This window comes from Aedes aegypti, chromosome 2 (assembly GCF_002204515.2).
Source record: "Aedes aegypti strain LVP_AGWG chromosome 2, AaegL5.0 Primary Assembly, whole genome shotgun sequence".
In the NCBI taxonomy this organism is placed as follows: Eukaryota; Metazoa; Arthropoda; class Insecta; order Diptera; family Culicidae; genus Aedes; species Aedes aegypti.
The window spans coordinates 241,853,899-241,866,350 of record NC_035108.1 but is presented as its reverse complement, the minus strand read 5'-3'; the positions used below and the strand labels follow the sequence as shown (position 1 = coordinate 241,866,350).

The 12,452-nt window shown below is 35.0% G+C and overlaps 1 protein-coding gene across 8 annotated transcripts in view; it reads left to right on the top strand.

Moving 5' to 3' along the window:
- LOC5571158 (myb-like protein AA) overlaps positions 1 to 12,452 on the top strand; it is a 101,712-nt gene that overhangs the window by 54,574 nt on the left and 34,686 nt on the right. For 5 of the 8 annotated variants that reach the window (XM_021844613.1, XM_021844611.1, XM_021844609.1 and 2 more), the window contains one exon: positions 5,547 to 5,651. The exons of the other annotated variants lie outside the window; for them this stretch is intronic. In XM_021844613.1, coding sequence (XP_021700305.1) covers positions 5,547 to 5,651 — 105 coding nt within the window. The remainder of the gene's footprint in view (positions 1 to 5,546; positions 5,652 to 12,452) is intronic. 8 annotated transcript variants of the gene reach the window in all.

Below are 12,452 nucleotides of genomic sequence, written 5' to 3'. Positions count from 1 at the left end.
GTAAATATAGGAATCCGTGACGATTTTTGAATTCGGTAACACGCTGGACGCCCAAAACTGGAAGTGTCTTGAGAACCTGTTTTCGTGCGGATTTGCGTCATTCCACAAATTCGAGTGGTTCAAATCCAGTATTAATGTCAAAATACCGATCATCCGGCCGAAGGCCATCTTCTTCAGGCCAAGTGCCGGTGGTTGAGGACTTTCAGAAGGGTCATCGATTTGCGATGCGTGTTAGTGTGTTATGAGTGGCTCTCAGAATAAGAGGACCAGAATATGGGTACTCTAAGCGGTCGGACCGGTCTCTGCTTCTGGATCGCTCGTGAAGATGTTCTTTCGGTGCTGTATATTGTTATAGTAGAGGAAATTGGGGACACTTGATCATTTTTCCTTAATGCGAATGTAGTTCTTTGGGAAATCATAATTTAACGGGATTTCTGCACAGGCTCTCAAGTAAACATGTTTCGCAAGATTTCACATTACGAAATAGTTCTGAATGGTGTTAAAAGTACTCAAATTATTTCCAGCTTTGACATTGTCTTTCGTGTAGACGTAGTTTTGCATGAAGTTACTTGGAAAAGAACTCCCAGAGATCAAGTCTACCCAGTCTCTCCTATAAACGATCTACAAGGATGATTGTGCGTTCCTTAGGATTCCAAATTAATATTTGAGAACATGTCATTAACTGAACCATATGGACGATTAGTTATGTTATGTTCCATCGGTATAAGTAGTTTTTTTGTACAAAACTTGACACATCAATGTAGGCATTGAAAATATAAGTAGATGAAAAAACCGAATTTAGTACTATACCATTTAATTCCACTAGAGTTTGTATCCTTTGACAGATACGCGTATTTCGACCTCAACTGTAAGGCCGTCTTCAGTGTCGTGTACTAGTACACGACACTGAAGACGGCCTTACAGTTGAGGTCGAAATACGCGTATCTGTCAAAGGATACAAACTCTAGTGGAATTAAATGGTATAGTACTAAATTCGGTTTTTTCATCTACTTATAGGTATTCTACTAAACAGCTCGAAGATTTATTATCATTGAAAATATGTTTGTTCAGCTCAGTTGTATTATTGCGCATTTCATTTGCCACGGGAAAAACATAGAAGTACGAGTACGTATCTTCAAAAGACTCATTATTTGCATTATTTGCAAATCTGCACTTGTACATTTTTGTACTTGTGGTAACTTACTGCGATGGTCAGGCGGAAGCGCTATGTCAATTATGTTTCGCAGATTAATCAACATAACATATTTTCGGATCGGATGGGAAGCTATATAGAAAAGACAACACCGCTGCTCGCTGAAGTAATGTAAAATTCTGAAATGAGAACTAGTTTGACCACTCGTGACACAAGTACCTTTACTAATAGCATATTACCAGGCCACTGTCACGAGCTTGTAGGTTACATCGATATATTGTTGAGCAAAAAGGCCACACGCAGGTAAATAAACTGGTTGAATGAATAATAAGTGGTCGGTTTTGATTATATGTTCAAGAAGGAAAATGGCTATATTTTAGGTGGTTTTAGAAATACAAACGATCAATCAGATCGCACGTGTCTTAATCGTATTTTTGAGGATAAATGAGAAATTCCGTTGAATGTTTCCATTACATGGGGCTAACAAGACAAGGGATCAAGATGTGATTATTGTTTGATTCATACCTGGCGGGCATTTTGTCGTAAAGACTACAAATCGACGATATAGTACTAGTACATGGCTAATCAATTGATAAATACTTCTATGCCCCATATGCCTTATTGATTACTTTGAATAGACCATCTTGAAAGACCAAAATACAAACCAGTTGCCAACATGCAATATTTACCCTAAGGTTAGACCGTGTTATAATGGTATATTTTTCAATGTTGTTGAATAATCACGGCTTTGTGGGTGGCCTGTGGCAACGTGTAGAAAGAGGGATTACTGTATCCGATAATCAATAATGCTGCTAATTTCGAAGATCACTTCATCTCGCATGTTTTCGGCGAACCACGTTAAGCGGCGTGTCATTTGTGTCGGCTGTGCCCAACAAAGTAATAAATGATGCTTAGACCACCAGTGTAGTGGCTACTGTATTATCGGCGGTTCGCCTTCGCACCCGCTACTCTCGTCTCGAACCCCATTATTGGTTGACGATAAAGCCGAAGTCTGTTCTGATAACCACCGCAGCACAGAGGTTCAGTTTTTCAAAAAACTGACAAAACCCCAATTTGTAAACATAGTTTTTAGTTGAAAAATAAAGTCAAACGTTCATCTATAATATCAGTTACAGTGATACCTCCATGAGTCGATGTTCCATGACTCGATATCGACTCAAAATTTCATGGTTACTATGATGGTCCCTAGAAGCAGCTTCCCAAAGGATTGCTGTTCCATGACTCGATATTTCCATGAGTCAATGGTCCTTTCAATATCGACTCATGGAGGTTTCACTGTAGTTGAAAATACACACGAAATTAAAAAAAAACTTTATGTTTCAATGCTGCCTTAATTTAATTTAATTTACACGAGTTGTGATGAATTTTAAATTTAAAAACAAAATTTAAAATTCGAAATTTTTCAAAACTCGGGTAAATTAAATTTTTAGCATTATTTTTGTCGGTAACTGATTTTTACTTAATTTCAGCATTCCCGGATGATTTTTTTTATTTGTCATTAACTCTATTTGATTAACTACAATTACACAGCTTAACAAAAATGACATTATGCGTGTCGATTAGATTTTGCGTTGTTGAATCTGATGCCAATCTCAGAAATGTTCCAGCATGTCACAATTTTTAGCTACAGGTCTTCATGCCTACAGTATCCATACCGTAATGCATACGAATGCAATGTCAAAAATATGTTGTTAATCTGTTACTAATTTACTAGATAGATAGAACAAGATTATATTAAATTTTATTATTTTTAATTTCTATGTTATGTATCTTGAAAGCTTCTCAACTCTATGGTCCCTTCAATATCGAGTTAGGGAGTGTTAGCCGTATTGAAAACGTGGAATTCTTGCGATGATTCTTCTAATCTGGACCACTGTGCGCCGCGGTCGCCGGCGCGAATGCGAATATTATGGGTGTGTGCCGCGCGATGAACGATTTCCACCACCGTCATTCAGTCAGTCAGTAGTTCAGTTCCCGTCCTAGGACTAAACGTGATTGGTACTCGGGGGGTTTGTTTTGCCCGTGTGCATGTAGATGTCGGTCTTGCCTCGTCTCAGTTGCAAGTTGACCGTAAGAAAGCGCGCCAAACGACTCTAAAAACAGAACGTGTATAGAAGAGCAAATCCAAGTGGGAACGGCAGAAAAAACTTGTTGCTATTTTTGCCGAGTAAACAATACGTGTAACTACTAATCGGCGTCAGATTGAACTCGTTGTTGATAAATTATTTTACTGGATGTTTTGAATGTGAGTGCTTGACCGTTGAATGGCGACGGATTGGTAGGCCAATGATGATTCATTATCGCGTTCCCTTTTTTCAGGAGCTTGCATTAAAATTGTTTAATTACAATTTCGCGTTATTTTAGTTGCTTTACCACTTTACCGAAATATCGTGAATTCACTTCACTAAACAATAAGTTTTTTTATCATCTGCCCATATTTATATGTGACCGTATTTATTTTATACATGTTACATTAACCTTTTTGTCCTTGCCACATTTTTTACATCCAAAATTTTGCGATCTACATCACCACTAATTTATTCATGTTGCATAAACTGTTTTGGTTGACTTAGTCGAACCACTGACTATGAATTGCTTCGTATATTTTGCAACCTCAAAACCAACTCGCGACCCGACCCACCGCTAGATCGCGATCGATAGTTTGGGAAATGCTGACCAAAACATAAACAAATTAACAATTTAATTTGCCAATTTAAAAATTGTGGAGTTATTTCGACCTTATGAGTATTTTTTTGTAGTCATACGGCAAATTTAAGGCTATTAAGATTTAAAAAGGAGCAAAAAGCTAACTACAATTAAGACAAGAAGCACTTGATTTGCATGATTGAAAGCATATTCAGCACGTAAGGTGATCTTTCCGATAATATGGGATAATATGGATTGATATTCATAGACGTTATGGACGTTTCTCTCATCGATAAAGAGGCTACCAGCAGTATCGTACCATTTATATATACAGTATGGCCCATAAAAAATGCGAAAATCGTCATATCATGTTTTATGGTAATTTTTTACATAGAAAATATGAATGAAACATAAATATTATTCATTACTTTTATTGTTTAATCTATTTAGACTCAGTTTTTGGCTTTGGACATGATTTTTATCTGTTACTTTCACCTTGCAGAGAGGAATTGGAAGCATACCATCAAATTTTATCATGCGGACGTCGAGTTCAATATCTGTGTGATGAATGCTTCTAAAAGATCAACGATGGCGTGAGATTCTTCACAGGCCTCGTCTCCAGCATACGCCCACATCAAATGATAGAATCGGTTTATACCTGGGTAATTGGAGACTTAAACATATTTTCGAAAAAAACGGCTCATTTTGGAGAGCTTTGATTGAACCTTCATATAAGTGTGATAAGCGGCTCCGTTTTGCTCAAAACCTCTGAGCTAGTATTGATATAAGTTGTCTCTAACCGAAGGAACAAATTTTATCCTCAAAAATCTGTTATAGGCCTCCGTATTTATTTTTTATTCAACTTTAACAAAGAATAAAGGCAAATCAAACCTATAAGACGCAAATGCCCTCAAAACTATGACCCTGGCAAAATATTTTATTGTAATCATGAAGAACACGTTCTCTAAGAACTCCTCCATCCTCTGATACCAAACAAACTAAAATTTTCAACAATAAAGTGTGATTTTTGAAGGTGGAAAGTTTATCACCAGAGTATACGACAATCAGACGCTGTTTCTAGCTTTGGGCGGAAAAACCCTTTGAACTTATTTGCTTTATTACATCATTTAGAACAGTAAGAAAAATATGATAAAAATTGTCCTGGACAGCGAAGTTGTGTCAGAATATACTATAATAATCAAAAATTTCATTCACTATCAAAAACAATGAAAATAAACGCCTGTGGATGCTATAGTCACGTTCAAATAATTTTCGCATTTTTTTATGGGCCATACTGTACTGTCAGAATTGATTAGTCACTCCCTTGTCGGTGATAATTAAACTGGTTGAATAGTCTTTATAGCTCATTATATCTGCCTTGAATATTAATTATTACTTACTAACCATCCATGCTAATGCGAATCCGATATCTTCTCCTCTCGGCGGAAGAGGCAGTCAAATATAGGCGTGTGTACAAAGAGGTGGCTGCGTTATCATTCATATATGCGCTATTATCAATTGGTCGGCATTCAAATTCAAATTTCTCATCGAATCAGTTGATAAAATATTTGTTTCCATTCCGACTCGGTCGGTTCATCCTGTTTCGAACATTCCATCACACTCATCATTCCGTCATATCCGTTCCGAACGGTGCGATTTTATGATCTTCCGCTGTTAATCATTGAACCATCCTTTTTTTTCTTTGCTATTATTGTGGTGCTTCCAGGTTTCGAGGAGCGTCAATCTTGCCCCAACGCTCGGAGCTCTGGGCGCTTTTCGAGGCGGTTCGCTGCCCAATGTCAACAACGATAACGATAACTTTCAGGAAAAGGTTCGCCCTGTGTGGCGTTTGATGTTTCGATGTTTATTTTTTGGTTCTTATATAGCTGAAATTCTCACTAGGAAATTTCGATTTGGTTGATAATTGTTGTTATTGTTGTTGTGTACTATAAATTTAGTTTTAAGTAGAGTTTACATTGAACACTTTCTGCGATCGATGTTGTTTGCTATATAATACAATAACGGACACAACATTGACCATTCACTGATCGTGCATCATCAATATCACTGATAGTTATTGATTGTTGTTTGATATTGAATTTAAGTATTCCAGTATAGTAATGAAGTAATAAACATAGTAACGAATAAAGTGACATAATTATTACCTAATTTCAAGATGATAAAAAGTATTATTACTTATGCTAATTGAAACAATGTCCTTTTGTTCGTTATTATTTTATTTCTCATAATGATCTTTGGTTTAGTCTGTAACTTTGGATGTTCTTCAATCTAAAATTGCAGACTGAACATAAAGTTTTCTCAATTTAATGTTTACTTCAAATACATACATTTCTCGCATAACTTTTTAATCTCGCCCTAAAAGCCATTGGTAACCGAGGGTGTAGCTCGTCGTTTTTAAGCAAGTGAATGGACCAATATGGAAACTATCACCACTGGGAGATAGAGGAGGATCTTCTCTTCATCGTAGCATTGTAAAATAACGTGTAAATTCATTCGTATACTCAGTAGCAACAAGCTACACACTTGGTTACCGATGGCCTTAAGGGCGTTTACCTAAATTATGCGAAATTTGTAACGATTGTATATGTTTTATAGTACCAAATAGGTATCTTCGACATTTTTTTAAAAACATATATTTTCTTATGGAATGGAACATAGAAAATGTTTGGAAGTACATTGAGCAATTCTCGCTGAAACCAGGCCGCCATCGGCACCCATCGTTAGAATTCCAATTTTATGTCTCTGATCGCTAGCTTTCGATAAAACTTAAGGGTGGTCCTTTTTGTTTTCTCAAATTGGTGGACCCCTCGTACGTCAGCTAGCTAAACAGTTTGCAAAAAAGCCCATTTTTTGATAAATCTTGGGTATTTCTTCACGTGATATGTCTCATATTTCCCTTGGAACACATACCAAACTTAATGGCATCGTATAGAGAAAGGATATAGCTTCCATTTGAAGTTAAAAAAAATCCGGCGGCCATTTTGAATTTGGCCGCCATCTTGAATTTTGTTAGAAAAATCGTTTTTTCACCATTAGCGCACCGCTCGTTTTGAATTCTGAGATCACCATCAGAAAGCTGAGGAAAAATTGCGTAAGATAGGCTACAGAAACTAGGTGTGCAATGGTATTTACCCTATAAATGAACGATTTTCTAAAACATGTTCCACGATTTGACGTATATGGCGAGTGCAATCAATGCAAACATCATTTTTGGTACAACAAAGATACAAGTTTTCAATAGTTGGTGTATTTTTCGAGTCAGATGAAGAATAGGAGTATTATTTTGAGTGAAAAAATCTGGCGGCCATCTTGGATTTTGACGCCATCTTGGTTTTAAGTAGTAGAATGAGTTTTCACCTTGATAACACTCAACATGTTGAATTTTAATGCCACCGTTACACTTACTATTCTTCTTGTTCTTCTTTTTCCTGACGTTACGTCCCTACTGGAATAGAGCCAGCCCCTAAGCTTCAAAAATAAATTAACAAGTAGAATTTTTTAACGCTTATTTGCCACCTGAATGATTGTTCTGCATATCTGCGAGTTGAAAAATAGCATTAATTCTTTCATTTATTTGGTCTAAAACCATTGATAGAAATGAACAATCTGTTGAACTGCTAAAATTAGATAAGAAATAAAGAATCTGTTTGTTTTTTAACGGAGATCTTTAATTAATTAAACATGAAGAGCGCTGAGATGGTAAAAAATCATTCTACTGCTAAAAAATAAAATGGCGTCGAAATCCAAGATGGCCACCAGATTTTCCAAATTCAAAATGATTCACCTGAGTTTCGGCATTACGTCCACATTAGAACAAAGCCTGCTTCTCACCTTTCAATTTCGCTATTTTTCACATGCATGTTGGGTGTTAGTAAAACAATACCTTATGATTCAGAAAGTCAAGGATTTTTTTTGCTTTAAAATTTAAGATTTCCATTCTAAATTAATGCACTTTTGGAAATGTTTTACGTTAAAACTACAGATATTACCACAAAACTTACTAATGTCCCAACGCACAATTTATAAACTTCATTCGATGACAAAAAAAGCATATGGTAAAAAAAAAAAGTTTATTTCAATCAATGTTTTTGGACGGTTTTTATTCATTAAATTTATTTATTCATAATAACTGAATTCAAAGATATGTCGAAGAAATATTCTGTTATTAAAATCGTATTATAAAAGAAAATTCCTATTTAATAACCTGTATTTATAACTAATAAAGCTGAGTATCAGGCTCGGTTCCACTAGGGACGTAACGTCAGGAAAATGAAGAATAATAAGAAGAAGAAGAGTATACGTAACCTTGTTTTTATTGGTAACCTCTAAATTCGACATGCTGAGTGCTATCAAGGTGAAAAATTCATTCTACTAGTCAAAATCAAGATGGCGTCAAAATCCAAGATGGCCGCCAGATTTTATCACTCTAAATAATACTCCTATTCTTCATCTGACTCGAAAAATACACCAACTATTGAAAACTTGTATCTTTGTTGTACAAAAAATGATGTTTGCATTGATTGCACTCGCCATATACGTCAAAATCGTGGAACATGTTTTAGAAAATCGTTCATTTCATAGGGTAAATACCATTGCACACCTAGTTTCTGTAGCCTATCTTACGCAATTTTTCCTCAGCTTTCTGATGGTGATCTCAGAATTCCAAAACGAGCGGTGCGCTAATGGTAAAAAAAACGATTTTTCTAACAAAACTCAAGATGGCGGCCAAATTCACAATGGCCGCCGGATTTTTTTTAACTTCAAATGAAAGCTATATCCTTTCTCTATACGATGCCATTAAGTTTGGTATGTGTTCCAAGGGAAATATGAGACATATCACGTGAAGAAATACCCAAGATTTATAAAAAAATGGGCTTTTTTTGCAAACTGTTTAGCTAGCTGACGTACGAGGGGTCCACCAATTTGAGAAAACAAAAAGGACCACCCTTAAGTTTTATCGAAAGCTAGCGATCAGTGACATAAAATTGGAATTCTAACGATGGGTGCCGATGGCGGCCTGGTTTCAGCGAGAATTGCTCATTACAAGCGAATAAAATGATGTTTTTATAGAAATTGATCAGTGGTCTTATTACTCTGTCCGTCATTGTATATTGGTGTGCTTGAAGCAGGAACTTGTACATATGAAAGCTACGCATCTTGAACCCCTCTACCAGCAGCTTCAATTTGTACAACAACAAAAAATATTCAAAATGGAATAACTTTTTGTTTTTCCAGAGATTTGCACCATTTTTCACAAGCTTCCAAAAAACTCTTCTAGTTTTAGAATATCTGGATCCGAAGATATTTTTAAAAATTTCTTAGGGTACCGACGCGTAGCCATAACCCGAATAAATATCATCAGACATTTTGTATTGAGAATGTTGGTCCCCCCAGGAACATTGAAATATCTTCAAAACCAGATCATCAATGATCAATATCGACACGGATTTTTAAACTAGAAGAGTTTTTTGAGAACTTGTGAAAAAATAGTGCAAAATTTTCGAGAAACAAGCAAATTGCGATTTGATTTATTTTGTCGTAAAAAAATTGAGCTGCCAGTAGAGGGGTTAAATCAGCTTCGCTGTAAATATAAAGTTGGGAATAAAATATAGACAGAAGTGTTTTCAGAAGTGATGATACACCCAACACAAGGCCTATTACAAAATTTATATAATATCGTTGCTAATACAGTAAATGCAAAGTTTTCTTACAGAAAATGTAAGATTTCAAAACAAATACTGTATAAAAACTTAAAATTTCTGTTTTTGCAACGATATTATACAATATTTGTAAGGTTTTCATGCAAATTATGTTATAATCTTGCAGTAACTGGTTGGGTGTAGGAATTTTTGAAATTGTATATGTATAGTATGCTATTTTTTGTTTTGTAAATGTTGCAAGTCATCACACTTCGAACCCCAACTTAAATTCGCAAGTGTTCATTTCGTTTGTAGGTTTACACATTATTCTCGAATCTCGAATCGCCGCCACAACACACAACATTATCCTTTTCGATGTTATTGTCTTCTGATAGCAGAAACTCGAAAATATTTTTTGAAGTTGACTTAAAACGGTATTTTTAGGCATTATTCTAACCCGTAAATATTCAGTGTAACAGTTGGTTGGTTGACCGATACAAATTATCAATTACAGTGTTGATCCATCCGGGTTATCCGGAAAAAGCGAGAAAAATCAGGGAAATACAAATGACACACACCGGGAAAATATGTATTCTAAACATAAGAATGCCGGTTTGTTTTAATTCCAAGGGCAACATTAGAAATTTTTGCAGGAGGTGCATGACTGTCTGTCAACTCATTGATATCCATTGAATCCAAATTTCTAACTGAATCTTTTGCTGGGATCTTAACGGGAATCGATCCGATAATTGACCAGTTACTTGAAAGTTTTTTTTTTTCTCAGGGATCACTGAAAAGTCTATGCGTAGATAGATAACTAACAAGGTTTATAGTGGATTCTCGAAAAAATGTTTGCCTGATTTTGCTAGATGTTTTTAGTAGATTCTTAAAGGTTAGCAACAATCTGAGCCAAAAAAAAATTGGATTTTCGGAAATCTAATGAAGTCCTGGATTTATTAATAATTCCGTTCGCGGATTTCTTAGGTTATTGTTGGTATGTACTGATTCTTGTTGAAGCTTTATCTGGACTAGTTTGGCTAGCCCTTTATCTATGACAATGTTCTTATGGGGCCCCTGATGCGGTTTAGTATGGATTTTTTGCAGATTTACAGCGGATTATTCCAATCAGCCAGAAAATTTTCTTGTGAGATTATTTATGAATTTATGACAAAATCTTTGATGAATAAATAAATAGCGAGGTCCTTTAGGTATTTTGGGCCGATTTTTGTTAAATTACCGATGAGATTCTTAGCAATTTGATAGGTTGCTTGGAAGATACAATTTTGAATTAATGTTAAACATTTTAACCAGCTTCATAAGTGAACAATACAATGTTTTTGAAGGTATCGTTCCTGTTAAAAAGTTCTTGGAACCAACGTGATGTTGGCTCTATCACATACCTTCAAAAACATTATTAGGCATTTGCCCTTTTGTGGAAATATAGTCTAAACTAAAGCTGTTAAATGTCATGAATATCACGTGACTTTGACAATTGAATATAGCTAATATCATCCTTCTCCGTGGAAAAAGTCATCGGGAAATGTTTCTCCCGGTGACTTTTCCTGAATTACTATCAGTTGGCAATATTTGCCGATACGATATTTCGTATAGGAGGGTGCTAAAAGCTTTTTAAATTTTCTAAAATTTTGACATTTAACAGCACTGGTCTAAACTAAATTCAGATACACACAGCCAAATCTCTTCCAAACTTAACTTCCTATAAATTATAGAGAGTGGACAATATATTGAATATTTCAACAAATAGTTGTAAAGCATTGATTTTCGACCTACAATAATTCTGTACCAATTTCCGGATTTCCATACAAAACAGGCCAAAATCAAAAATTAGTGCTGGGTCAAAAATTAGAGCATTTCCCCTAGTTTATATCTTTTTGTCCAAAAATCTTTCGAAATTCAAACCGTTATGAGCTCACAGTAGGATGCAAAAATACTTGGGCACTTCCATGATTCCCTTTGGCATGGGGGGTTTTTCTCGACCGAATTGTCTGAAACTTTGCAATATGAAGCAATTCAATGCGACTCATATTATCATTATGGCCAAATATGAGCTCAGTAGCTTTCAAAACACCCCACTGCACAGTGGTTTAAAACCCAAAAAACACGATCATCAGCTCTTTCAGTAACAAAAAGTGAAAATATTGCCATACTATATTCGGCAAAGTTACTGCATATGTTAAGTAGCAACTTTTGACATTCACAAATTTTAGATTAATTTACTTATAAGTGATATAAATTTTTTTTTTTCTCTGTTTGTCATTAAAATCAACTGGTATTTTGAACAAAGTTGTTGGAATTGTTAAATGAAAAAAAGTTGTCGAAGACATTTTAACTCTATCTATTAAAATAAAGGATTTATAGCGCTTTTCATATAAAAACCACTTCAAAAGTACAAATACTCACTTAACTTTTTTCGGAGCGATTTTAATGGCTTACAATGTTCTAGGACTATGTATATATTTTCAAAATACAAAACTTTGCTGGATATACCAAGACAATATCTTCATTTTTTCTATGAGTTATAAGAATTTTATTGTGGAAAATTCACCTTTTTTACACTAAAATATCTCGAAAAGTTGCAAACAAAATTACATGCATTAGAACGACCAACATCTCTACTATATTTTCCTGGTGGACTCATCCATGTCTTCGCGTGTCTTTGGCACTTTTCTGCCACTTGAAAAATTGAATATTTTTACTAAGTATTGATTACTAAGTATTGATTATGCATATCTGAGCACTATTTATAACTACTTATAACTATTCATAACCACGCACAATTGAGATAACTATCTTTGAAAGCTTTAAGTTTAAAGTTTTCTAACGTAAAGTTATTATTTTGTTCATCTTAATAGTTTATTTGTTACATTTGTACACTGGAAAAAATCTTTGGTAAATATTACAATTATAGCTGACTATGCCCATTCCTTAAACTACCATGGTATTTCAGAACA